At 38.0% G+C, this 27,926-nt stretch overlaps 1 protein-coding gene across 4 annotated transcripts; it reads right to left on the minus strand.

The window, feature by feature from the left end:
• Positions 1 to 9,584: 9,584 nt before the first annotated feature.
• Positions 9,585 to 27,278, minus strand: LOC129657252 (UDP-glucuronosyltransferase 2B17-like). 4 transcript variants are annotated; one of them, XM_055587471.1, is made up of 6 exons: positions 26,555 to 27,278; positions 25,590 to 25,738; positions 19,990 to 20,121; positions 14,402 to 14,489; positions 13,015 to 13,234; positions 9,585 to 10,244 (listed from the first exon to the last, which is right to left on the minus strand). In XM_055587471.1, exons 1-6 carry the CDS (start codon positions 27,273 to 27,275, stop codon positions 9,965 to 9,967), a joined length of 1,590 nt encoding a protein of 529 aa, XP_055443446.1. In that variant the 5' UTR covers positions 27,276 to 27,278; the 3' UTR covers positions 9,585 to 9,964. The 4 variants fall into 4 exon arrangements, with proteins under 4 accessions (XP_055443446.1, XP_055443445.1, XP_055443443.1 ...); XM_055587470.1 differs by having other exon boundaries at positions 26,807 to 27,275; XM_055587468.1 differs by having other exon boundaries at positions 25,590 to 25,734; positions 26,551 to 27,275.
• Positions 27,279 to 27,926: the final 648 nt, after the last annotated feature.

Below are 27,926 nucleotides of genomic sequence, written 5' to 3' on the forward strand. Positions count from 1 at the left end.
TACCACTAGTGCCACATGGGAAGCCCGCAATTGTTTATACACACACACACAAACATTAATGTATATATTTAGTTTATCATTTCACTTATTTGAATGGTTTCCCATTCTCATAGTTTCCTTTAGGTCATTGAATACAATTTACAATAGCTAATTTGAAGTTTTTCCCTGTTTGAACAATTAGTCTATCTCATAGTCAGTTTGTATTGCATTTTTTCCCCCATATGGAGGTCACATTTCCATTTTTATTTATATGTATGGTGAAATTTTTGTTAAACTGTAACATTTAGATAATAAAGTATAGCACGTCTGAATACTGATCCTCTCCAGGTCCATGTATTTTTACTGCTATTTGTTCAGTAACTGAAGGGACTATTTTAGTGAAGTCTTTTTCTTCTACTATGTTAAAGCTATGATATGACTACTTGGAGAGTGCAGCCTTGGGCATACTCACATTCCCTGGGCTGACAGTGGTTATAGTGGGACACTCCTTTTGACTATCTCTTTTTTTTAACTGTTAGCCCTCACCAGTTGTTGTGTGATTGTGCTATAGTTTTGGATAATATCTTGGAAGTATAAATTTCTCCAGCATCTGACCCCCAAAAGTTCAGATTCTTTTGCAGGGATGCTTTGGAAGTCAGCGTCTGAGTTCAGAAAGGGTCTTCTCAACTGTGTCTTTCATTGGTTTTCTAGGGTTTCTGGTATCTTCCCAGTGGTTTAACTTGTATTTGTTGGCTGTGACCGGCGCTGTAAGCGCAGGCGGCTGCGACTGGCTAAGCGGGGCCGAGAGGAACCACCCCACGTCCGAGGTCAGGGGCAGAAGCTGGTAGGACCACATGTCCGAAGGGCAGCCGCCAAGAGGAGTTACTCCACGTCTGAGGTGAGGGGCAGCAGCTGAGAGTGCCAGGCTGCGATGGCACAGGAACGGAGGAGAGGAGCTACCCCACGTCTGAGGTCCGGGGGTGGCGGTGGGGGCGGGGCCGGGGGCAGGGTGGCCAGGAGGTGTTATACCACCACGCCCCAAGCCCGAGGCTAGGGGCAGCGACCGGGAGGACCAACCCCACATTCAAGGAGCTGTGGCTGTGCGGGCACAGGAGGGCCCAGAGGAGCTATCCCACATTGAAGGTCAGGAAGGGCGGTGGTTAGGAGATACCCCTCATCCAAGGTAAGGAGCAGTGGCTGCGCTTTGCTGGAGCAGCCGTGAAGAGATACCCCACGCCCAAGGTAAGAAAAACCCAAGTAAGATGGTTGGTGTTGCAAGAGGGCATCAGAGGCCAGACACACTGAAACTGTACTCACAGAAAACTAGTCAATCTAATCACACTAGGACCACAGCCTTGTCTAACTCTATGAGACTAAGCCATGCCCTTGGGACACCCAAGATGGGAGGGTCATGGTGGAGAGATCTGACAGAATGTGGTCCACTGGAGAACAGAATGGCAAACGACTTCAGTATTCTTGCCTTGAGAACACCATGAACAGTATAAAAAGACAAAATGATAGGATACTGCAAGAGGAACTCCCCAGGTCAGTAGGTGCCCAATATGCTACTGGAGATCAGTGGAGAAATAACTCCAGAAAGAATGAAGGCATGGCCCAAAGCAACAACAATACCCAGCTCTGGATGTGACTGGTGATAGAAGCAAGGGCCGATGCTGTAAAGAGCAATATTGCATAGGAACCTGGAATGTCAGGTCCATGAATCAAGGCAAACTGGAAGTGGTCAAACAAGAGATGGCAAGAGTGAATGTCGACATTCTAGGAATCAGCAAACTGAAATGGACTGGAATGGGTGAATTTAACTCAGATGACCATTATATCTACTACTGCGGGCAGGAATCCCTCAGAAGAAATGGAGTGGCCATCATGGTCAACAAAAGAGTCTGAAATGCAGTACTTGGATGCAATCTCAAAAACGACAGAATGATCTCTGTTTGTTTCCAAGGCAAACCATTCAATATCACAGTAATCCAAGTCTATGCCCCAACCAGTAACACTGAAGAAGCTGAAGTTAAACGGTTCTATGAAGACCTACAAGACCTTTTAGAACTAACACCCAAAAAAGATGTCCTTTTCATTATAGGGGACTGGAATGCAAAAGTAGGAAGTCAAGAAACACCTGGAGTAACAGGCAAATTTGGCCTTGGAATACGGGATGAAGCAGGGCAAAGACTAATAGAGTTTTGCCAAGAAAATGCACTGGTCATAACAAACAGCCTCTTCCAACAACACAAGAGAAGACTCTATACATGGACATCACCAGATGGTCAACACCGAAATCAGACTGATTATATTCTTTGCAGCCAAAGATGGAGAAGCTCTATACAGTCAGCAAAAACAAGACCAGGAGCTGACTGTGGCTCAGATCATGAACTCCTTATTGCCAAATTCAGACTTAAATTGAAGAAAGTAGGGAAAACCACTAGATCATTCAGTGATGACCTAAATCAAATCCCTTATGATTATACAGTGGAAGTAAGAAATAGATTTAAGGGCCTAGATCTGATAGATAGAGTGCCTGATGAACTATGGAATGAGGTTTGTGACATTGTACAGGAGACAGGGATCAAGACCATCCCCATGGAAAAGAAATGCAAAAATGCAAAATGGCTGTCTTAGGAGGCCTTACAAATAGCTGTGAAAAGAAGAGAAACAAAGAGCAAAGGAGAAAAGGAAAGATATAAGCATCTGAATGCAGAGTTCCAAAGAATAGCAAGAAGAGATAAGAAAGCCTTCTTCAGTGATCAATGCAAAGAAATAGAGGAAAACAACAGAATGGGAAAGACTAGAGATCTCTTCAAGAAAATTAGAGATACCAAGGGAACATTTCATGCAAAGATGGGCTGTATAAAGGATGGAAATAGTGTGGACCTAACAGAAGCAGAAGATATTAAGAAGAGATGGCAAGAATACACAGAAGAACTGTACAAAAAGATGTTCACGGCCCAGATAATCATGATGGAGTGATCACTGACCTAGAGCCAGACATCCTGGAATGTGAAGTCAGGTGAGGCCTTAGAAAGCATCACTACCAAAAAAGCTAGTGGAGGTGATGGAATTCCAGTTGATCTATTTCAAATCCTGAAAAATGATGCTGTGAAAGTGCTGCACACAATATGCCAGCAAATTTGGAAAAGTCAGCAGTGGCCACAGGACTGGAAAAGGTCAGTTTTCATCCCAATCCCAAAGGAAGGCAATACCAAAGAATGCTCAAACTACCCCACAATTGCACTCATCTCACATGCTAGTAAAGTAATGCTCAAAATTCTCCAAGCCAGGCTTCAGCAATATGTGAACTGTGAAATTCCTGATGTTCAAGCTGGTTTTAGAAAAGGCAGAGGAACCAGAGATCAAATTGCCAACATCCGCTGGATCATGGTAAAAGCAAGAGAGTTCCAGAAAAACATCTATTTCTGCTTTATTGACTATGCCAAAGCCTTTGACTGTGTGGATCACAAAAAACTGTGGAAAATTCTGAAAGAGATAGGAATACCAGAACACCTGATCTGCCTCTTGAGAAATCTGTATGCAGGTCAGGAAGCAACAGTTAGAACTGGACATGGAACAACAGACTGGTTCCAAATAGAAAAAGGATTACATCAAGGCTGTATATTGTCACCCTGCTTATTTAACTTATATGCAGAGTATATCATGAGAAACGCTGGGCTGGAAGAAACACAAGCTGGAATCAAGATTTCCCGGAGAAATATCAATAGCCTCAGATATGCAGATGACACCACCCTTCTGGCAGAAAGTGAAGAGGAACTCAAAAGCCTCTTGATGAAAGTGAAAGTGGAGAGTGAAAAAGTTGGCTTAAAGCTCAACATTCAGACAACTACGATCATGGCATCCGGTCCCACCACTTCATGGGAAATAGATGGGGACACAGTGGAAACAGTGTCAGACTTCATTTTTCTGGGCTCCAAAATCACTGCAGATGGTGACTGCAGCCATGAAATTAAAAGACACTTACTCTTTAGAAGGAAAGTTATGACCAATCTAGATAGCATATTCAAAAGCAGAGACATTACTATGCCAACAAAGGTTCGTCTAGTCAAGGCTATGGTTTTTCCTGTGGTCATGTATGGATGTGAGAGTTGGACTGTGAAGAAGGCTGAGCACCGAAGAATTGATGCTTTTGAACTGTGTTGTTGGAGAAGACTCTTGAGTCCCTTGGACTGCAAGGAGATCCAACCAGTCCATTCTGAAGGAGATCAGCCCTAGATTTCTTTGGAAGGAATGATGCTGAAGCTGAAACTCCAGTACTTTGGCCATCTAATGCGAAGAGTTGACACATTGGAAAAGACTCTGATGATGGGAGGGATTGGGGGCAGGAGAGAAAGGGGACGACAGAGGATGAGATGGCTGGATGGCATCGCCGACTCGATGGACATGAGTCTCAGTGAACTCCAGGAGTTGGTGATGGACAGGGAGGCCTGGCGTGCTGCGATTCATGGGGTTGCAAAGACTCAGACACAACTGAGCGACTGATCTGATCTGATCTGATACTCAGTATATTGTACCTAAATAGAATCTTTGCGTTTTGAGTGTGGCTGAGTGGAAGAAGGGAGAACCTTGTTGCCCACTTTTGCCTGGAACTTATCCTCTGTAACACACAGCTGAGGTGTGTGTGTGTGTGTGTGTGTGTGTGTGTGTGGAATGCAAGTGGTTTGACCCTTATAAGAAAATACTATAGCACTCAAAAGGAACTGTGAGGAGTGAGAGCTCTGTTCTTCCTGACCCTACTTAGAGTGGAATCTATTTTTCCGATTAAAGACAGTGAGAGAGGGAGCAATTTGATGTTTAAATGGCACAGGATTTTGGTGGCTTTACTGTTGTGATGTTTTTCTGGAATAAATGTGTCTTTACCTTCTAGACACTTTAAATAGCTGTTTTATAACACAATTTCCACTAGTTATTCTTGTTTCATGTAAGAGCTGGTCCATGGAATATGTCATGCTGCCATTTAAGAAGAGGGACGTTCAAGGTGTTGTGAAATTTCTCTACATTCTGCTTCTTTAATATATTCAGTGGAATGTAGATGTCAATTTGCTAGGGCTGAGGAATGAGTGAATGGGAAGTAACTATCTAATGGGTACATAGTTGCTTTTTGGAGATGAAAAGATTCTGGATGTAGCTAGAGGTGATAGTTGTACATCATGTAATTCATTGACTGAATTATACAATTTATAATGGTTAAAAAGGTGAATTTTGTGTTATATAAATTTAGCCTCACTGGTAGAATAACAAATGTGTTCCACCAGGATTTGGCTCAGAGGCCATGGTTTAATAGCCCCTGGTTTGTAATGTAAACCTATCTATCTACCATGTCTCTATGTATCTCTAAGTGTAGTTTTACAACTTTGTCTGAGTTTTAGGTAAATAGCATCATGATTCAAGATTTTTTTGTAGATTATACTCATAATCATTTCTTACAACATATTGGGTATAATTCTCTGTGCTAGTCAATAGATTTTTATTGCTTATTTTATGTTTAATTGTTTATATTTGTAACACTATACTCCTAATTTGTTTTTCCCCTTCTCCAGTTTGGTAACCATAAATTTATTGTCTATGTCTGTGAATCTGATTCTGTTTTATATATAGATACATTTGTATTACTTTTTAGATTTCACATATAAGTGGTATAGTATTTTTATGAATGACATATTTCACCATGAATAATAGTCTCTAGGTTCATCCATGTTGCTACAAATGGCAAAATTTTATTCTTTCTATGGGTGAGTAATATTCCTTTGATATACATCCCACATCTTAAGACAATTATCTGTTGTTGGGCACTTAGTTGGCTTCCATGTTTTGGCTATTGTAAATAGTGCTGCTATGAATATTGTGATTCATGTAGTAGTTTTTCAGTGACTTAAATCCACACTGTCTGTGTTCAGAGTGCAATCTCTTAACCATTAAGGTATGGTGACTCCCTTTTCTGGGTTACAGTTACTTTCAAAATGTAACATTAACAGTTTCCCATTATTAAGATATATCATCACTATGATATAATGATAAAAGCATGATTATTGTTTAGGTTATGTATTAGTGTAAAAAACTGCCCTTAGAAGAGCAATATTTATTTTATTTTTATCTCTCACAGTTCTAAGTGTTGGTGGGGCTCATTCAGGTTGTTCTTGTAATAGATTTCTCAGGTGGTTCCAGTCTTATGGTGACTGGGGCTATAAGCATGAGGACCTCTGGTGATTGCTTTTAAAAGGCTCAAATTCCTGGAGGGCTGGAACTACTGGGACTTCTTAGGCATGTGTATGTATCTTTCCACAAATGGTCACTTTTCATGGAAACTTTGAGTGTGTTACAGACCTCCATGGTGAGTAGGCAGACGGAGAGATGAAATGGAGATAGTGAGGTAGATAGATAGACAGATAGAGACATAGACAGGCTGAACGACCGAGACAGAGAGGCAGAGAGAGATTTGTGTTGTGTTCTGTAACTGAGCCTTGGAGGCTAGGCTGAAACATTTGTGAGACAGCATCTAGATTTACTAAAGTTCAAGAGAGAGGGAATTACTTGATGGGAGAGCTGGCAGAATATTTGTAGCCATGTCTCAAAAACACCATAATTATAAGTAAAGATGTAATCCAGCAGAGGTCCCTTAACTATTGTAAAATTCATATAATATTGAATTAAAACCACAGTAAAATCAGTAGACTATGTGAGTTAAGATTTTAATAAATGATTGGAATTATAAATATAAGGTGTTCTAAAAAAAAGAAAGAGTCCTTGTTTGACATATTGGATAGTATGCCAAATTTCCGGTAGCTTTCTTTTTTTTTTCATTTTATTTTACTTTTGGCCCCAGCATGTGGGATGGGGATCTTAATTCCCAGACCAGGGATTGAACATGTGCTTCCTGCAGTGGAAGCTGGAGTCTTAACCATTGGACCACCAGTGTAAGTACATGCTTAGTCACTCAGTTGTGTCCAAGCAGGCTTGTCTGTTAATGGGATTTCCCAGGCAAGAATATTGGAGTGGATTGTGATTTTTCCTCCAGGAGATCTCCCCAACTGAGGGATCGAACCTAGGTCTCCTGCATCTCCTGCATTGGCTGGCAAATTCTTTACCACTGAGCCGCCTGGGGAGCCCCTTAGACCAACAGGGAAGTCCTCAATTCAAGGATTCTGAGTGAAACTAACACACTGATAACATGATATGAAAATCTTATGATGTAATATCTTAAGATAATAAGAACTAATATTTTGAATCTATATGTTTATTTCACTAATTATTTAAAATCACATAATTAATAAATGAAAAGATTATTGTGAAAGGTCAAGTAATGAAGAAGTATATAGAATAAAAATTTAAATTGTCTTCATTGGAAATTCAGTGTATTCTAAAGATCATTTCATCTGTGGTCTATGCATTTACATATATTTACATAAAATATGTTTAATTTTATTTCAAAGACGAGTTTCATGCTTTTTTTTTTAGAATTTCTGGAACGTTTTATTTGTTTAGTAATGTGACATGGAGTATATTTAACAATATTGTGCATAATTTAACTGTTTTCTTTCATGGCTGTATAACTCATACCTATGTTGTAGGTAAGTGTGTTCACAAATTGATAGCCATTTAAGTGCTAGTGGGAATATTCAACATGCAATTATGAACATGTGCAAGTCTTTCTTCATGATAACTAGATGATGAGTTGCAATATAAAAGTGTGCATAAATTTTATTTCAATGGTATTTCCAAATTATACTCCCTCAAAATTAGTCCTACCAGATTATTTGTTCTACAAATTATTTGTAGGAATATTACTTTTTGACAATTTCAATGTCTCAGATTTTCCATGTCACCTTTTATATGTCATTCGCTATTTTGCCTCTGTGAATTTCCTGTTCATACTTTTCATTTATTTTCATATTAGACTGCTCGACTTTTCATTGGAGAATTTTAGTCTTTCTTATTGCACAGTGACTACCAATGCTTTGTCTATTACAAGTGCTGCCGTATTGATTTGAGGAAAATTTTGTAAGCCTATATGCTTGATTTAAAAACATTTTCTACTATGGAAACACATGGTTCTACTTTCTCACTTTTCTGCTAGTTCTATTTTTCTTTAAATATGTGTCAATTATCTACGTGGGTTCTATGCGAAATTCTTGGTAAATTTTCCTATAATTCCCCAAACATCAATGTTTCATTTTTTAAATAAATTATCCCTAAGGCTGATGAATGTTTTGTTATTTGTTGTGGATGGTGGTCCCCTTGACCAATAAGACAAGATTCATTCCCTCACCTGGACATTTTGCTTATAAACTGCTTTTCTGATGTACAGTTTTCATCAGTACCTTCAGATTGTTTTCATTTGATTCACCAATATTTTACAAAATTTACGTGATTTTTGTATTGTGCTCATTGTTTCTGATTATTTCAGTCATAGTGGACCTAGGTTTAAAGAAAATATGTCTATAATATTTTCTGTCATGATAAAGGATTGAATGTTTACATGGAAGCGTGTATGGGAGGGACGACACAATAGCTTCCTGAGGAAAGAGACAAAAGAATGATAAATGCTGAACTAAAGTGTGGTTACGATATAATATAATATGAAAGTGAAAGTTGCTCAGTCATATCCAGCTCTTTGGGACCCCATGGACTGTAGCCTACCAGGCTTCTCGCCCATGGAATTCTCTAGGCCAGAGTACTGGAGTGGGTAGCTATTCCCTTCTCCAGGGGATCTTCCCAACCTGGTATCAAACCCAGGTCTCCCACATTGCAGGCAGATTCTTTACAGTCTGAGCCACCAGGGAAGCCTAAGAATACTGGAGTGGGTAGCCTATCCCTTCTCCAGGGGAATCTTCCCAACCCAGGAATCAAACTGGAGTCTCCTGCATTGCAGGCGGTTTCTTTCCCAGCTGAGCTACCAGGGAAGCCCATATTATAATATAATAGTAAATAATTCAGTCTGTGTTCAACAAACCCATTGAATTTTTCATCATATCTGCAAGTAGCTAAGTGGTGCTGTGTCCTGAATTGTAAAAATATACATAGATTTAGATATGTATATAGATATAGATATAGACAAGATCATAGATATATTCAGGTAGCTTTGGCAAGAATGAAAATTCAAAAACCCCTTTTAAATTTAGAGTTCAACCTGAATATAGAGTTCAGGTTATAATTTTCTTAACATACAGTTGAGAACTTATATCCATTAGCAAAGGCTGATTATGGGAGTGAAAATAATAGGTGAATAAAAGGTGGATGACAAAAAGAGAATTAGGTCATGAAATTAAAGGTTTTTGCAAATATCTCAATTTTATAAAAGGAAGCATGTAGCAGTTGCTATACTTCTAATTCCACAAACACTCCAAAAGCAAATCAGTTTAACTGGACAAAGGCAAGTGTCTTGCCATGGCTTTAGGTAAGAAGGGATGTTGAGGCAGGATGCACAGTAAAAATGAAGAACTATTAGTGGTCTCACAAATAAAATTAAAGGGTGAATCTTTCAAAAGAATTCCAGTTATTGAACAGTTTCTATAGCAAGGAAAAGCTATAAAATTCTGTACAAAAATGAAGGTAAAATTCTGAATATCTACAAAGTAATATGGATACTATGAATAGACTTTTATTGTTCTTGTTTCTACACCCAATATGTGAAAAACAGTTAAATTCAATCATATCTTTTTAGTATACTTTTGCATTAAAACAATAAATTTCAGTACATACCCACATAGTTTTACGGAGGAGTTCTACTTATGAGGCAGAACTGCTAGAGCAGCAGTACCCAACCTTTTAGGCCCCAGGAACCAGTTTCGTGGAAGACGATTTTTCCATGGACTGGGGTAGGAAGCAATGGGTTTGGGATGATTCAAGCACATCACATTTATTGCTCACTTTATTTCTATTATTGCATCAGCTCCACCTCAGATCATCAGCCATTAGATCTCAGAGGTTGGGGACACCTGCGCTGAGGTCTCAGATACAGCTAGTCTCTTTTCTCCTTCTTTCCTAATTTAGCAAACTTCAAGAAACAAAATAGACAACATTTTATGATGACAAATATGGTAGTTGCCACACAGGCCAGTAGGAACCCAATGACATCCAGAGAGTGGTACTGGAACCAGGTGAGGTCATGGATAGCTGGCCGCAAGTGCTTGGCTCCTTTGTGGCGCATGACAAACTCGATCCAGAAGACTGCTCTGTCCAAGGGCTTCATAGGCTGATCATGTTGAATGGCTGATAATCTCATCACATTCTCTTTGTAGCTGAAGGAAAATCAAACAGTTATCACTTATGGAATGAGCTATAATAGATAAATATGTGAAATTTTCTTGCAGATGGTAACAGAGTGCAACAAAGGGTCGAAGAAAAACAGATAATTTTCTCCGAGGTGATTATTGAGATATTAGCTTATGAGCTAGGATTTCTTAAGTGCATAGCGTTTCAAGCTACAAAGAAAAGAAAGAAAATGGGAGAGAACAAGATTGTGTATTCTAAAGAATGGAATGAGCTGTCCCAAAGGGAAAGAAAAGAAAAGAAATTCATAATATGTTTGTCCAAAGTTTGAATTATCTCATAAAGAATTGTTAATAGACCTGATAGATGTATTTCAAAATGTTATAATCTAGATATAGCAGGTAAATCAGTGATGAGGTTTGGAGACATGTCCAGATAAGGCTGATCTTACATTAGTGAAGTGGTGGTTGAAAGTGTGGAAGTAGATTGACTCAGTTTGATTCCTGACTCTTACTTTGTTGGCTGCTTTTTTATTTTTTCTGTTCTTCAGATTTATTTTTTTAATTAATTTTATCAACATTTTAAAACATTTTTATTTTTTAAACTTTTAATTTTACTTTGGAGGGCTCAATCATGATAGAATCTGTTTCTCAGTTTTTCATTGCACTATAAAATGTCTAGGAATAGTACCATATCTAATTATTTTGAGAATATTGTATTGATTCTTAGAGGCATTCCTAGCATGCAGTAGGCACTCAGTAAATGTTTACTAGTTTTGTTATTCTGGTTCTTGTTCTAAAATTCTGGAGAAGGCTCAGCATTTCACTCTCAGGCATTACAGACACACTTGTTTCTACTGCAGAAATGATGGCAGACTAACAGACAAGAAAGAAGAATAAAGAGATATAGCACATGAACTTTAAATCACAAAGTGCTATAACATGGCAATGTAGTAATAACAATGGAAGTAACTTTTCTCCCTTTACTGTCAAAAACACAGGAGGAGCACTGGGGTTTTGCAAAGACTGCAGTAATTCTGGAAATATATTTTTATAGACTACAATAAAGAAATTACTTAATATGTGTAAAGTAACACTGTTTTACTAAATACAACATGTAGCATATCATGAACATTCAGTATATCTTCATTTTTGACACTAACATTACATTATTAAAAATTAAAAAGACATATAAATATACTAGAGATATGTACATTTACATGAAAACAGCAAATGAAAGATTTGTTTCTTTAAAAAAAGAAACAGTGTTTTTTATGCTGCTCACTTAGGACAATAGCTGTGCTAAAATTAAATTTAAATAACACTGCTTATAAAACACAAAATGCTTTTTGCTGCTATTACCGACACATTCTCAAAATGTTTTCTTTATGAAGTCATTATGATAAAAAAGGGGGAATATATACATCATATTTGTGATATTAATATAATTGTGTCATTGAAATTCATGTATATCCTGAAGTGATTTGGAAATAAAGTATTTCCGTTTTCAGAAAATGTGGCTTTTAAATAGGAATATCCCAACATAACTATCTATTCCAAATAAGACAAAAATGAGCACAAATAAAAGAACTCTGAATATACTTACATTTATAAGCTGTATCTACATAGTTGTAATTGAGTAAATTAGAAAATTCTAGTTGTTTACCATTTATCAATGATGGGATCAAAATATTATTGAAGACTAGCAGATACAGAAAACAATCTATTGGTTACCAGATTTGGGGGAGTAGAAACACAGGTCGGAGAGTAGGAGGCAAAATTACTGGGAATAATATAAGCTCAAGGAGGTGTTGTACAACACTGGAAATTTAGTCACTATTTGGTAATTACTTTAAATGGAAAATAACCTTTAAAAATTGTGTAACATTTTTTAAAAAAGGAATATCCCAACATATGGGATTCCCTGATGGCTCAGATGTAAAGAATCTGCCTGCAATGCAGAGACCTGGTTTGATCCCTGGATCAGCAAGATCCTCTGGAGAAGAGAATGGCTACCTATTTCCGTGTTCTTGCCTGGAAAATTCCATGGACCGAGGAGTGATGGGATACAGTCTATGGGGTCCCAAAGAGTCGAACACAACTGAGAAACCAACACTTTCACTTTTTCATATCAACATACTCCTCCCAAGTCAATTATGTTTAGATTTATAATTCTTCCAAACAAGACAAAATGACCACAGTAAAAAAAAAACCCAAGAATGCACCCACATTTATAAATAGTATATACATAGTTGAAACTGGGTAATTAGAAAGTTATAGCTGTTTATCATTTATCAGAGATGGAGTCAAAATATTAGCATAGAAAAGTTGGAAAATATTAAATGTAACGAATTTGAAATGGATGATGTCATGATGGTTTAGTGAAAGTAAACCATCTTTTAAGAGTTTAAAATATTTGAGAAGTTCACATGCTGAAAGAAAGTGGGCAGATGAGTATCCATAGCATTCATGGTTCCCTACAATAACTTTGTTCTCAATGCTTCTTAATCCTTCTATTACCATTTCAGTGGTTCTTCTCATTCTAATGATTAAGTTTTCAACATTTCTCCACTATCTTTAAAACACTGACAAACTTTTTCCATAAAACCATGAAAAAATCTTAATGTGACATTCACAACCCGTTATTTTTGTCTGTTTTCAAAACATTGAGCAAATCATACACCTTTTGTGCTTATGTGAAGACTCATCACTGCCTCCCTGGCCTTCAGATGAGAACTTCTCTAGAAAGATTAGCTGGTAAAGAAAAAAAAAAAAAAGAAAAAAAATTATATATACTCACGAAGGATTATTAATGACTTCCTTCAAGGCGTTGAGCAAATCTCTTGTTGACATTGTTTCCAAGTCCAATCTGACAGCCGTTCCCTTGGATTTCATTCGAGCGATGTTATCAGCTTGATCAGCAAACAAAGGAGTGCCCACCATAGGGATCCCGTGATAGATGGCCTCATAAACGCCATTGCTTCCACCGTGAGTTATAAAGGCTTTGGTTTTTGGATGGCCTAGGATTGAGTGATTTTCAGTAAGATTATTAATTATAACTCAGAATAAAATGAGAAATGGGTATTATAAGGCAGTGGATGGAGGAGTATCTTTTAGATAACAGATTATTATGCATATGAAAGTGCTTTTAACTTGCTTTCAGAACTCAGAGAAGAAACGGCTATGTCTGCTGAAGGGGTAAATGAAGACTTTGTGAAAAAAGTGCTGAGTCACTTGAACGTCACAAATGAATCCCGAAGCAGCAGGGGAACAACTTGAAAGAGCATTCTGGGTAAAAGAAACCACATGTGCAAAAAAAGAGGAGGACATGCCAGAATTTATTCACCTAAAGATATAGTGAAGTCATTTAGTTTGATAGGAATGGTGTCAGGGGAAAAGAAAGATAATGGTAGTGGCACTGGAACCAGAGGAAGGAAAAGCTAAATTTTACCATGAAGTGTGTTATTGCTTCACAAAAATTATTGTGCCTTTTTTTTTTTTTTTTTACAGAAAATTGAGAGTCATTGGTGGGAGAAGGCAATGGCAACCCACTCCAGTGCTCTTGACTGGAAAATCCCATGGACAGAGGAGCCTGGTAGGCTGCAGTCCATGGGTTCCATAAGAGTCAGACAAGACTGAGCAACTTCACTTTCACTTTTCACTTTCATGCATTGGAGAAGGAAATGGCAACCCACTCCAGTATTCTTGCCTGGAGAATCCCAGGGACGGCAGAGCCTGGTGGGCTGCCATCTACGGGGTCGCACAGAGTAGGACACGACTGAAGCGACTTAGCAGCAGCAGCAGCCCCAGCAGTGAGTCATTGGTAATGGCACAAGAGTTCTTATTTTTAGTAGCATTTAACATACCTCTACAGAATGGAAATGATAAGTATAACGAAAGAATTCAGAGACAGAACAACAATCCGGGAAGTTATTGAAAATTTCACTGTGAGACGTAATTACAGCTAAAGTAAAGATTCTGGCTGTAAGGGATGTGACTACGTAGAATAAACTGACAACTTTTATATGTTCTCCTTTTTTTCTCATAGCAAAGACAATTATAATAGACTAGTAAAGTTTTCTTTTCAGTGTTTCAATAATTGCTTTCTAAGTGTGTTTCCTGTTGAAGCACTCTCACTCTGCTCAGCTGTTACTCATATTTTCATTATTTGTTCTGACAAGTCTCACCAAGAAGGTCATTCTGGGGAAGCCATTTATACAACCGGGTGTTGGGTCCTAAGGTATCTGGTTTTTTGCCATCATATCTCCATAGCACCTGTTAAAAGCAAAGGAAATACCTTATTCTATGAGTTGAACTTCCAAGTTATACTAATAATTTCTAAATTGACCTAAGATACATATAATTACATGTCTTCCATATGACACGTAAGGAAATGAAGGCATATTAAGTAATGGTAACTAGTAATAGAAAGACATACATAGGAATACCTACATATGATGTATTAATTATGTACACATGATGGCAGAGACAGGTGAGATTTTCAATGACCAATTCAAATATTAAAAAAAAACAAAAAACTGTTTTGTTGTTGCTTTTCAGTCACTAAGTTGTGTTCAACTCTTTGCATCCCATGGACTGCAGCATGCTAGGCTTCCCTGTCCTTCACTATCTCTCAGAAGTTGCTCATGTTCATATCCATTGATTCAGTGTTGCTATCCAACCAACTCATCCTCTGTCTCTCCCTTTTCCTCCTGTCCTTAATCTTTCTCAGCATCAAGGTCTTTTTCAATGAGTCATCTCTTTGCATCAGGTGGCCAAGGTATTGGAGCTTCAGCTTCAGCATCAGTCCTTCCAATGAATATTCAAGGTTAATTAACTTAGGATTGACTGGTTTGATCCTGTAGTCCAGGGGACTCTCAAGAGTCTTCTCCAGAACCACAATTCAAAAGCATCAGTTCTTTGGCAATCAGCCTTCTTTATGGTCCAACTCTCACATCCATACACGACTACTGAAAAACCATAGCTTTGACTATATGGACTTTTCCGGGCAAGTGCTGTCTTTGCTTTTTAATACACTGTCTAAGTTTGTGATAGCTTTTCTTCCATGGATAATTGGTTTTGTTTCCAATACAACAAGCCAGTGGCAGATTACACATAACCTACACATTCATTTGCTTTCTTTATATGCTAGTGCTCATTTTCAAACTCAGTATTCAGTGATTTATTTATTTTTGACTTATAAAAGAGTTTATGTATATCAAGTAGTTAAAATGGGAAGTTATTTTATTAAATTTTACACATTTTGATTATAGAGAGGAAAAAGTATGCAGTCAATCACTTAAGAGAAATATTTTGGCTTATTTATAATTTATTAATCCCCTTCATAGATCAGAGCCTTGTCATGGTAAACGGGCTTGTGTAACTCAATGAAGCTATGAGCCATGCTCTGCAGGGCTACCCAAGGGCAGATGGGTCATAGTGGAGTGTTCTGACAAGCTGTGGTCCACTGGAGGAGGGAATGGACAACCACTCCAGTATCTTTGCCGTGAGAACCACATGAACAGTATGAAAAGGCAAACATATATGACACTGGAAGATGAGTTCTCCAGGTCAGAATGTGCCCAATATCCTGCTGAGGAATAGTGGAGGGCAATTATTAATAGTTCCAAAAAGAGTGAAGTGATTGGGCCAATGAAGAAATGATGCTCAGTTGTGGATGTGTCTGGTGGTGAAAGTATGATGCTGTAAAGAACATAAGATCCTGGAATGTTAGGCCAATTAAATCAAGGTAATTGGACATGGTCAAGCAGGCGATGGCAAGAGTGAATATCAACATCTTAAGAATCCATGAACTAAAATGGACAAGTTCAATGAATTTAATTCAGATGACCATTATACCTATTACTGTGGTTACGAATTCCTTAGAAGAAATGGAGTAGCTCTCACAGTCAACAAAGAGTTCTGAAATGCAGTGCTTGGGTGCAATCTCAAAAACAACAGAATGATCTTGGTTCATTTCCAAGGCAAACCATTCAACATCACAGTAATCCAGGTCTATGCCCCAGCCACTAATGATGAAGAATGATTCAGCAAGACCCACAAGCCCTTCTAGAATTAACACTAAAAAAAAAATAAATAAATAATGAAGAAGAAGAAGTCTTTTCATCATAGGGATTGGAATGTAAAAGTAAGAAGTCAAGAGATATCTAGGGTAACAGGCAAGTTTGGCCTTGTAGTACTAAAAGAAACAGGCAAAGGCTAACAGACTTTAGTCAAAAGAACACACTGGTCATAGTAAACATCCTTTTCCAACAACTGATGACTCTATACATGGACATCACCAGACGGTCAATACCGAAATCAGATTGATTATATTCTTTACAGCCGAGGATGGAGATGCTCTATACAGTCAGCAAAACAAGACCTGAAGTAGACTGTGGCTCAGATCATGAGCACCTGAGTGCAAAATTCAGATTTGAATTGAAGAGAGACTTAAATTGAAAGCGGGGAAAACTGCTAGGCCATTCAGGTATGACAGAAATCAAATCCCATATAATTACACAGTGGAGGTGATGAATAGATTCAAGGGATTATATCTGATATACAGAGTGCCTGAAGAACTGTGGATAGAGGTGTGTAACATTGTACAGGAGGCAGTGATCAAAACAGTCCCAAAGAAAAGGAAATGCCAGAAGGCAAAGTGGTTATCTGAAGATGCTTTATAAATAGTGGAGAAAAGAAGGGGAGTGAAGGCCAAGGGAGAAAGGGAAAGAAAGATATACTCAACTGAATGCAGAATTCCAGAGGATAGATAGGAGAGATAAGAAGGCCTTCTTAAGTGAACAATGCAAAGAAGCACTATACAAAAGAGGTCTTAGTAACCTGGAAAACTATGATGGTGTGGTCACTCATAGAGCCACACATCTTGGAGCGTGAAAAAATGGGACCTTAGGAAGTATTACTATGAAGAAAGCTAGTGGAATTTTAGCTGAGGCATTTCAAATCCTAAAAGATGATACTGTTAAAGTGCTGCACCCAATATGCCAGTGAATTTGGAAGACACAGCAGTGGCCACAGGACTGGAAAAGGTCAGTTTTCATTCCAAACCCAAAGATGGGTAATGCCAAAGAATGTTCAAACTACTGTAAAATTATGTTCTTTTCACATGCTAGCAAGGTAATACTCAAAAATCATTTAGCTCGGCCAGAGCAGTACATGAACCAGGAACTTCCAGATGTGCTATCTGGGTTTAGAAAAGGCAGAGGAACCAGAGATCAAATTGCCATCATTCATTAGATCATAGAAAAAGCAAAAGAATTCCAGAAAAAATATCTATTTCTGCTTCATTGACTATGCTAACCTATATGCGGGTCAGGAAGCAACAGTTAGAACTGGACATGGAAAAACAGGCTGGTTCCAAATAGGTAAAGGAGTACATCAAAGCTGTATACTATCACCATGCTTATTTAACTTATATGCAGAGTACATCAGGAGAAGCACTACGCTGGAAGAAGCCCAAGCTGGAATCAAGATACTGGGAGATGCAGATGACACCACTCTTATGGCAGAAACTGAAGAGAAACTAAAAAGTCTCTTGATGAAAGTGAAAGTGGAGAGTGAAAAAGTAGTCTTAAAGCTCAACGTTCAGAATACGAAGATCATGGCATCTGGTTCCATCACTTCCTGGGAAATAGATGAGGAAACAGTGGAAACAATATCAGACTTTATTTTTTGGGGCTCCTAAATCACTGCAGATGGTGACTGCAGCCATGAAATTAAAAGACGCTTAGCCCTTGGAAGGAAAGTTATGACCAACCTAGATAGCATATTCAAAAGCAGAGATTACTTTGCCAACAAAGTTTCCTCTAGTCAAGGCTATGGTTTTTCCAGTGGTCATGTATGGATGTTAGAGCTGGACTGTGAAGAAAGCTAAGCACCGAAGAATTGATGCTTTTGAACTGTGGTGTTGGAGAAGGCTCTTGAGAGTCCCTTGGACTGCAAGGAGATCCAACCAGTCCATTCTAAAGGAAATCAGCCCTGGGATTTCTTTGGAAGGAATGATGCTAAAGCTGAAACTCCAGTACTTTGGCCACTTCACGCGAAGAGTTGACTTACTGGAAAAGACCCTAGTGCTGGGAAGGATTGGGGGCAGGAGGAGAAGGGGACGACAGAGGATGAGACGGCTGGATGGCATCACTGACTTGAGGAACGTGAGCTTTAGTGAACTCCGGGAATTGGTGATGGACAGGGAGGCCTGGCGTGCTGCAATTCATGGGTTGCAAATAGTGGGATATGACTGAGTGACTGAACTGAATTGAAAGAGACTCTTGATGAGGGTTAAAGATGAAAGTGAAAAAGCTGTCTTAAAATCAACATTCAAAGCAATAAGTTCATGGCATCTGGTCCCATCACTTCATGGCAAATATATGGGGAAAATGTGGAAGCTGTGACATATTTTATCTTCTTGGGCTCCAAAATCATTGTGGATGGTGACTTCAGCCATGAAATGAAGAGACACTTGCTTCTTGGAAGAAAAGCTATGACAAATCTAGATAGAGTATTAAAAGCAGAGACATCACTCTGCCAATAGAGGTCCACATAGTCAAAGCTATATTTTTTTCTAGTAATCATGTATGGATATGTGCATTGGACAGTAAAGAATGTTAGGTAAGATAAAATAAGGTGAAGTCACTCAGTCCAACGGTTTGTATCTGACTCTTTGCGGCCCCATGGACTGGGGCTTACCAGGCTTCTGTATCCTTGGGATTTTCCAGGCAAGAGTACTAGAGTGGGTTGTGATTTCCTGCACCAGAGGATCTTCCCGACCCAGGGATCGAACCCAGGTCTCTTGCATTGTAGGCATACGCTTTACCATCTGAGCCACCTGGGAAGTCCTTAAAGAAGGTTAAGCGCTGAAGAGTTGATGCTTTTGAATTGTGGTGCTGGAGAAGATTCTTGAGACTCCCTTGGACTGCAAGGACATCAAACCAGTCAATCCTATGGAAAACAATCTTGACTATTCATTGGAAGTACTGATGCTGAAGTTCCAATACTCTGGCCTGATAACTCATTGGAAAGACCCTGATCTGGGAAAGGTTGAAGGCAAAAGGAGAAGGCTGGCAGAGGATGACATGGTAAGATAGCATCAATAAATCGATGGACATGAATCTGGGCAAACCCTGGGTAATAAGATGGGCAGGGGAGCCTAGCATGCTGTAGTCCACGGGATTGCAATGATTCAGACGACTTAATGACTAAACAACAACAGCATTATTTTTTAATAATAAGTTAATCAGTGCTGCTGAAGAAGTATGTTCTCTTAAATTACAAATTATTAAGCCCTACTTCCAAAAACAATGAAAAGTGGAATTGTTTGACTTGAATCAATGTTGCATGACTATATTTATTGTTAAAATTTAACTCCCGAGAGCATCTATCTGTGTGTTGTGTCCTCAGAAGTCCTCCAAAGAAAAGGAACAAGTGACAAAGCAGAATTTACTGGTTAATCTTCTTGCCCATGCTACCATTGTATTAATAACACTAAAATTCACACTGTGTCTCTTAAATATCATTCTTTTTGATGACTATGTTGAGTAATTAAAATTATTATGGATCAAAGGCATTCCCTGTACTGCCATAGCACCTGCCGTGTATATTTTGGTTTATATATACATATATATATATATGTTATATATGAGATAAATTGCTGCTATCATATTATTTACCTTTCTGATAGAAAATGTCTAAGATCAGATCTTTACAGAGTTTAACAGACTTATTAAAGAGTTGTCCATGATTAAGTTATTGTATCTACCTTTTGTGGAATTTGAGCGAAGGCTGATGCAATCACCTTGGCTCTGTCTTCTGACATGTTACTGACCATTGATCCCAAAGAAAACACCACAATACCATTTTCTCCAGAGCTCTGCACAAACTCTTCCATTTCCTGTGAAAAAAGAATGTGCCCATCACAAAAGAGCAGCAGCATAGCATACATTATTGAAGGGATTGCTACAAGCAACTAAAGAGAGAAAATCAGAAATTGTCTTGAGATATCAGAGTAGTGATTTCTTACAAAAATATTGTGGTAAGATACACATGGCATAAAATTTACTCCTTAATTGTTCCTAAGTATATAGTATAGTAGTGTTAAGTATACTCACATTGTGCAACCAATCTCCAGAACTTTTTCATCTGACAAAATTGGAAGTCTATGATCATTAAGAAACTCTACTTTCCTCTTTCTCTAGCCTTTGGCAAGTTTCATTCTACTCTGTTTCTACAAATGAGATTAGTCTGGATACTTCTTATAAGTTGAATTGCACAGTATTTGTCTTTTTTTCTGACTAGTTATTTTCACTTAATGTAAGGTTCATTCATGCTGTGACGTGTCAGAATTTCCTTTTAAAGGTGAGTAATATTCCACGGTTTTTATACATGACATTTTGTTGATTGCTTCCTCTGTTGATGGACATTTGGGTTGCTTCAACCTCTTGGCTCCTGTGAATAGAGCTTTCATACATATGTTGTACAGATATCTCATTGGGATCCTAATTTTAATTATTTTGGAAATAAACCCAGAAAAGGAATTGCTGAGCTATATGTGTAGACAGGTTTTATATTAGAAGGTGCACATTATTCTTTTCACATACTGTACAGTTAGCTAATAGAGTGATTTCCATCCCTCACCCACCCCACTCCCCCAATTCTCTTGAACATATTAACTTCACATCTTGGACTTTGGTCAGTTGTGCTAATAAATTTTCAACCTAAAAATCATTAAAGAAATTTTTTTGAGGGACTTTATATTATTTTTTATAATGATGATTTTTTTTTAGAAAACATTTTCATCCTTGAGATCCTGGGAAAAGAAAAGGTGATATGAAGTCAATTTCTTCCATTATATATATTTGTGCAATGTGTCTCTGTATAAGCAGGAAATAAGATATAGCCAGTACTCAGTACAAGGAGATACTATTAAACTATATTATCCTCAGACTCTTCGTTAATCTTGATGCTAATTACTAACATAGATTCTTGGAAGGAAGTTACTTGCCCGATTCAACTCCCTTTGGTTCTTTGTTATTATAATTATGCTAAATCATTTATTTATTCCAGACAGGCTTTTTGAGAATTATTTAGGTTATTAATTAATATTTCATTTCCTGACTATGAGCACTATGAAAAAAAACTATGATCTGAATCACTTTATGTCATTCGTTCAGCTCTGTAATCCTATTCTTCACCTTAAACTTTGTCATAATTTCCAAACTCTGTCTAAATTACTAACTACTGACTCGAGGAGTCAAGTATTATAGTTTTGAAGTTGTATGAATTAGTTCTGTGAGTTCTATTTATAATCCAAAGTTACACTTGTATAGTTGCTTATCTGAGCGACCATATGACTGTGTTTCTTTACATATGATGCCTTTGTCCTGAACTTGCATAATTAATGTCACAGATGGATGTGCTATGTCTAACTGTGGTGAAGAACCTTCAGCATGACTTCAGTGAGTCCCCCTGGGAGCACCTGCTCCACAGAGGGAAAAGTTCCCAGGGCTTTCTGCAAAACAGGTCTGGTCAGCTTTTGAGTAATTCACTTCTAACTAAATAAAGCTCCTGGTGAACCTGTATTTGCCTGGAATTGTTTCTGAATTATTTTGCTTTGTGGTCCTTGATCCTTTCTGATTAAAAAAAAGGTTACTTTCTATACTAGAATAATTCCAAATTTTAAATGGCAACCCACCCCAATATTCCTGCCTGGGAAATCCCATCGACAGAGGAGACTGGCTGGCTATAGTTCACAGGGTCACAAAGAGTCAGACATGACTGAACATGTATGCATAGTTACTACTCTATACCTTAGGTCTCTAGTATTTATTTACTAAGAAATGCAAATTTGTATCCTTAAACAACATTTCCCCTGTTCTTCCACCTCTCAGTCCTGGCAACCACCATATTCAGTTCAGTTCAGTCGTGTCCGACTCTTTGAGACCCCATGAATCGCAGCATACCAGGCCTCCCTGTCCATCACCAACTCCCGGAGTTCACTCAGACTCACGTCCATTGAGTCAGTGATGCCATCCAGCCATCTCATCCTCTGTCGTCCCCTTCTCCTCCCGCCCCCAATCCCTCTCAGCATCAGAGTCTTTTCCAATGAGTCAACTCTTCGCATGAGGTGGCCAAAGTACTGGAGTTTCAGCTTTAGTATCATTCCTTCCAAAGAAACCCCAGGGCTGATCTCCTTCAGAATGGACTGGTTGGATCTCCTTGCAGTCCAAGGGACTCTCAAGAGTCTTCTTCAACACCATAGTTCAAAAGCATCAATTCTTCGACGCTCAGCTTTCTTCGCAGTCCAACTCTCACATCCATACACGACCACAGGAAATCCCATAGCCTTGACTAGACGTAACTTTGTTGGCAAAATAATGTCTCTGCTTTTGAATATGCTATCTAGGTTGGTCATAACTTTCCTTCCAAGGAGTAAGCGTCTTTTAATTTCATGGCTGCAGTCACCATCTGCAGTGATTTTGGAGCCCCCCAAAATAAAGTCTGACACTGTTTCTACTGTTTCCCCATGTATTTCCCATGAAGGGATGGGACCGGATGCCATGATCTTCGTTTTCTGAACGTTGAGCTTTAAGCCAACTTTTTCACTCTTCACTTTCACTTTCATCAAGAGGCTTTTTAGTTCCTCCTCACTTTCTGCCATAAGAGTGGTATCATCTGCATATCTCAGGTTATTGATATTTCTTCCGGCAATCTTGATTCCAGCTTGTGCTTCTTCCAGCCCAGCGTTTCTCATGATGTACTCTGCATATAAGTTAAATAAGCAGGGTGACAATATACAGCCTTGATGTACTCCTTTTCTTATTTGGAACCAGTCTGTTGTTCCATGTCCAGTTCTAACTGTTGCTTCCTGACCTGTATACAGGTTTCTCAAGAGGCAGGTCAGGTGGTCTGGTATACCCCAAAAGCCAAAAGAATCACATCTTGAAATTTCATATTTACCACAAAGTTTCAGTATTTCAAATAATAGTGTACTGGCCCCCAAATAGACACAAAGACCATGGAACAGCATACAGGGTTCAACTAATATTCAACAAGGGAGCAAGGGAGACTAGAACACCAATTGTGGAAATGTTAGTCACTTATTTCTTTTCTGAGAAAACTGGATAAACATATGAAAAAAACAAAAAAGCAAAAAACAAGACCTCTATCTTATACCACTCACAAAAACAACTCAAAATGAGTCAATGACTTAAACATAAGACCAGATACCATAACATCCCTAAAAGAAAATATAAGGATGAAACCCCTTGGCACTGGTCTTGAAAATGATGTTTTTTTATATGACATCAAGACCACAAGAAAAGGAAAAAAATCACAAGTGGGACTACAACAAGCTTAAAAACTTCTGCACAGCAAAAGAAACAATTGACAAAATGAAAATGCGATCTACAGAATGGAAGAAAAGTTTTGTAACCACATATTGAATGTGGGGTTAAGATCCAGAATATATGCACAACTCATACAACAAAATTCAATTAAAGAATGGGCAGATGAACAAAATAGACACTTTACAAAGAAGATTTCCAGATGGTCACCAGGTATAGGAAAAGATACTCAACATCAGTAATCATCAGGGAAATGTATTTCAAAATCACAATCAGATATTACCTCACCCCTATTAGAAAGTCTATAACCAAGAAGAGAAAAGTGTTGTGAGAATGTGGAGAAAAGCGAATGCTTGTACACTCTCAGTGGGAATGTAAATTGGTTTAGCCCTTATGGAACATAAATTGAAGTTTCCTAAAACAATTAAAGATAGATCTATTGTATGATCCAGCAATTCTACTTCTGGGTATACAGCCAAAGGAAATAAAAACAGGATATTGAAGAGGTATATGTGCTCCATGTTGACTGCAGCATTATTCACAATTAGCTAAGGGAAAAAAACTTATGTGCCCACCAATGGATGAATTATTTAAAGATGTTTCATAGATACACACAGATACGAACACACACACACACAAACAGACACACGTGCTCAGAATGAAATGTCATTCACCCACAAGAAGGAAGGAAATCCTGCCATTTTCGACAATGTGGGTGGACCTTGAAGACATTATGCTAAAATGTGTGCTGTCATTTTAATCTTTATCCTATCATCAAATAATACACTATGATATATATCCTGAAAATTGTAATTCTAGCTTATGCTTTTTTAATCTTCAAGAAAACTGTGATCTTATTATATTTGTTATTTTCTAAGTAAATATTTTTTTGTATCTGATTTAGTATAATTTAGCATTGTTTGGGCTTTCCTAGCGGCTCAGATGATAAAAAATCTGCCTGGAGTGCAGGAAACCAGGATTTGATCCCTGGGTCAGGAAGATCCTCTGGAGAAGGAAATGGCAACCTGCTCCAGTATTCACACTTGGAGAATCCCATGGACAGAGGAGCCTGGCAGTCTACAGTCCATGTGATTGCAAGAGTCGGACGCAACTTAGAGACTAAACCACCGCCGTCATCTTTTTCTTTCTTAATCTTTTCAATATTCTTCCCAATGCCCCTACTAGATGTTTCAAATCTTTATAATTATCTGTTTCCAACTTACCTCTACAGCATCATCTTCTTCTTTATTCAGCGTTTTCCTATCTAGACTAAACTTGGACTTTGGGCAACTGTCATTACTACTACACCTAACTTTCTTTTATATCTTCTTCCAACTGAGCTATGAGGGAAGCCCATATCTTCTTCCACCCCTGCCCTATTCCTCTGTTTATTCCTGAGCATCCTTCAGATCTCATAATTATCTGGATCAGAGGTACTTTATATGATTCATACTGAGTATTTCTTTAGCACTCTGGTCTTTCCATATTATAACATTTTTTACAACCTGATTGTGTTCTGCCATTTAGGAGGACTGTCAGGTGGTAGAAACTGTGCCTACACCATTTGCCTATATTAGCACTCACTTCTGGAATATGCTATATACAAAGTTATCCTATAATAATGATAATACAATTATAATGTAACTGATTATAGTGAGATAAGATGGTTGGATGGCATCATTAGGTGATAATATCACTATTATTCATATAAAATATATATTTTTATGTAAAAATATGTGCCCTTTAATGAATGATGCTTCTCTATGTGTTGAATAATGACATTGTAATTTAATTGATATATTTTCAAAGTATCCCATGTACTCTAGTTTATTCTGTAATGATAATGAAATTCAGATAGTTGTGTTGATATAGAAATACATCACTTTCTAGGTGGAAGGTCACTTTATCCAGGTTTCCATATCTGACTACCTGTAATCAAACATTCTAAATAAAGAATACAGAATGTTCCTATCGAAAACACAAAGTCCACAAAGAACAACAAGGAGGAGTAGGTGACCTTAGGCAGGGGCTTGGCAGGTTTGCAGTGGAGCCCTCCAACAAATTCAACATTTGGTAGTCGTGGACGAGGAAATGAAAAATCCCAGTAGGTTCGAATGAGCCACATTTCAGCTTTCCCCATTGTCTCTGATAAGGTAGTAGGTCTTCCTGAAAGTAAAAAGAAAACCAACAACAAATGTTTAATCAAATGAGACTATTGTCATGTGTGTATATTAGATAATTTTTGTAAAGGAACTTGGGATGTTGTGGCCAAGATGTTTGAATGTGTCTGTTGCTTGATAAATATATACCATAGCATAGTACAGGATAATAAAGTATATCTGAAATACACCTGTTTCTACATAAGCAGAAACAATTTCTAAAAGCTAACTGGATACTTATACTACAAATATGTGTATAACTCTCAATGTACATGTTTTCATTTGTCAAGACAGTTTATGAGATTCGTAATGACTTTACGTTAAACAAAGAAGCTTTGTAAGTTGTCACTTGCAGATGTCCTGGGTACTTCAGTCTGTGGTAAATGACTTCCTGGTACCTGATACTAGTAATGGGCTTTACCCTACCCTATAATTTAAGTGTTTGCATAATATTTATTAGATTGAGAGTCTTTTCATATTTTTATTTCACTGTTTCACTTACTTGAGATAAATTTTTGTGAATTTATATTTAGAAAAACTCAACTTCCAAGGCAATAGGAAAAATAGGACTTAATGCTACCAACTAAAAAAAAAAAACATGACTTACCTAGTAGTTTGGTTGCTAAGTGGTAACTGACACTTTTCAACTCTGTGGACTGTAGCCCAACAGGCTTCTCTGTCCATGGGATTTCACAGGCAAAAACACTGGAATGGAATGCCATTTCCTTTTCCAAGGGATCTTCCTGACCAAAGGATAAAACCTGTGTCTCCTGCATTGGCAGGTAGATTCTTTACAACTGAGCTATCAGGAAGCCCAACTTACCTAGTACTTCACTGTAAAACTGATTCCACTTCTTCTCCTTGTACGTTGGGAAGAAAAGCTCAAAATAAAGTGTATATAACATATTTTTGATCCTCTCCATGAATGTCATGCGATCACTTAATTCTGCAAACATAACAGGTACATAAGATGGTGGGAATGGAAGTCTTCCGCTATTCTTCTCAATTATGTGGCCAGGTGAGGTGTAATGACTGTACACGAATGGTATTTTGAGTAATTCAGCCAGCAATTCACCACAGGGTCCAACAGCATCTGCAATAAGGATATCAAACCTTGATTCCTGCAGTTTTGTCATTAATTTCTTGTTGGAAACAGCGTCTTTACACATACTTAAAGCAGTTTCAAAAAATTCCCAAAATAAACTTTTCAGTGTTGAAAGATAGGACCAAAAGGAATCTTTCGCCACATACGTCAGTTCCTCAAGAAGATGTTCTATAAAATTCTCATAATCACTTTTTGTTAAAGATACAGGAAAAGTCTCAAATTTCATAGTAGATGGTTTGCTGGAATTAGGAATAGTGGAAGCTGAAGATATCAGAACAGTCACCTCATGACCCCTCGTGACAAGTTCGTCCAGAATTGTCTTTATATTCAGCCAGTGACTAAATTCCACTGGCCATACCAGCACCTTTCCACAACTCCCACCGCTAAAGTAGCAAGTCAGCTGTAGCAGCAGCAGAAGCGAGAGCCTTTTCATAGACATCTTGCTCACATGCAGTCCTTTTAAATTAATTACTGTAAACTTTGGCTACTGCTCGGGCTTATATCCAGAAGTAATCAACCAGAAGTTAAAGTATAACTCCTATTCCTTAAAAAAGTAGGTTACATGAATAGTCAGCAGATGTGGAAATCAAGTGAAAAGGCAAAGTGCAGAACACTTCGAGATTATACAGCGTGTTTAGTATTGATTTGTCAGTGCTGTCACCCATTTGTACACACACATCAATTATATTCTGGGAGAAAGAAGACTAACTAGTGTAAAACAATAGCAGGTGAGAGGCTCTTGAGTCTGCAGTCGCTTTGACACAGAATTAGAGATAAGGTGACATCAACAAGATGGAGGGTTATGAGGTCACAACAATTGTGTCCCTCACAGAAACAGCAAAAACAATAAATGACCAAGTGCAAACCCATGTAAAGTATTTTGGGAAAGTTCTGGACTAACATGAAAAAGCAGCAGAAATCCTGCAGTTTGCAAGGACTGAAGATGTGTGTTCTGATTTTTTTAGTGTAATGTATTAATACTAAAGATATCAATTAAGTTTGGTCAATTGTATAATTTATGATCACTATTGCCATATTGATTTTTTTGTCTGAACGATCTGCCTACTGATGACAGTGGGGAGTTAAAGCA

This window comes from Bubalus kerabau, chromosome 7 (genome assembly GCF_029407905.1).
Source record: "Bubalus kerabau isolate K-KA32 ecotype Philippines breed swamp buffalo chromosome 7, PCC_UOA_SB_1v2, whole genome shotgun sequence".
Lineage (NCBI taxonomy): Eukaryota > Metazoa > Chordata > Mammalia > Artiodactyla > Bovidae > Bubalus > Bubalus kerabau.

Bases quoted from the DNA above. Each gene is read 5' to 3' on its own strand.
- LOC129657252 (XM_055587471.1), bottom strand. From the start codon at position 27,275: ATGTCTATGAAAAGGCTCTCGCTTCTGCTGCTGCTACAGCTGACTTGC. The intron at 25,739-26,554 runs GTAAGTTGGGCT...TTTTACTTTCAG, and splicing joins GTTTTACAGTGAAGTACTAG to GAAGACCTACTACCTTATCA. The intron at 10,245-13,014 runs GTGAGTATATAT...ATTTTCCTTCAG, and splicing joins GAAGTCATTAATAATCCTTC to CTACAAAGAGAATGTGATGA.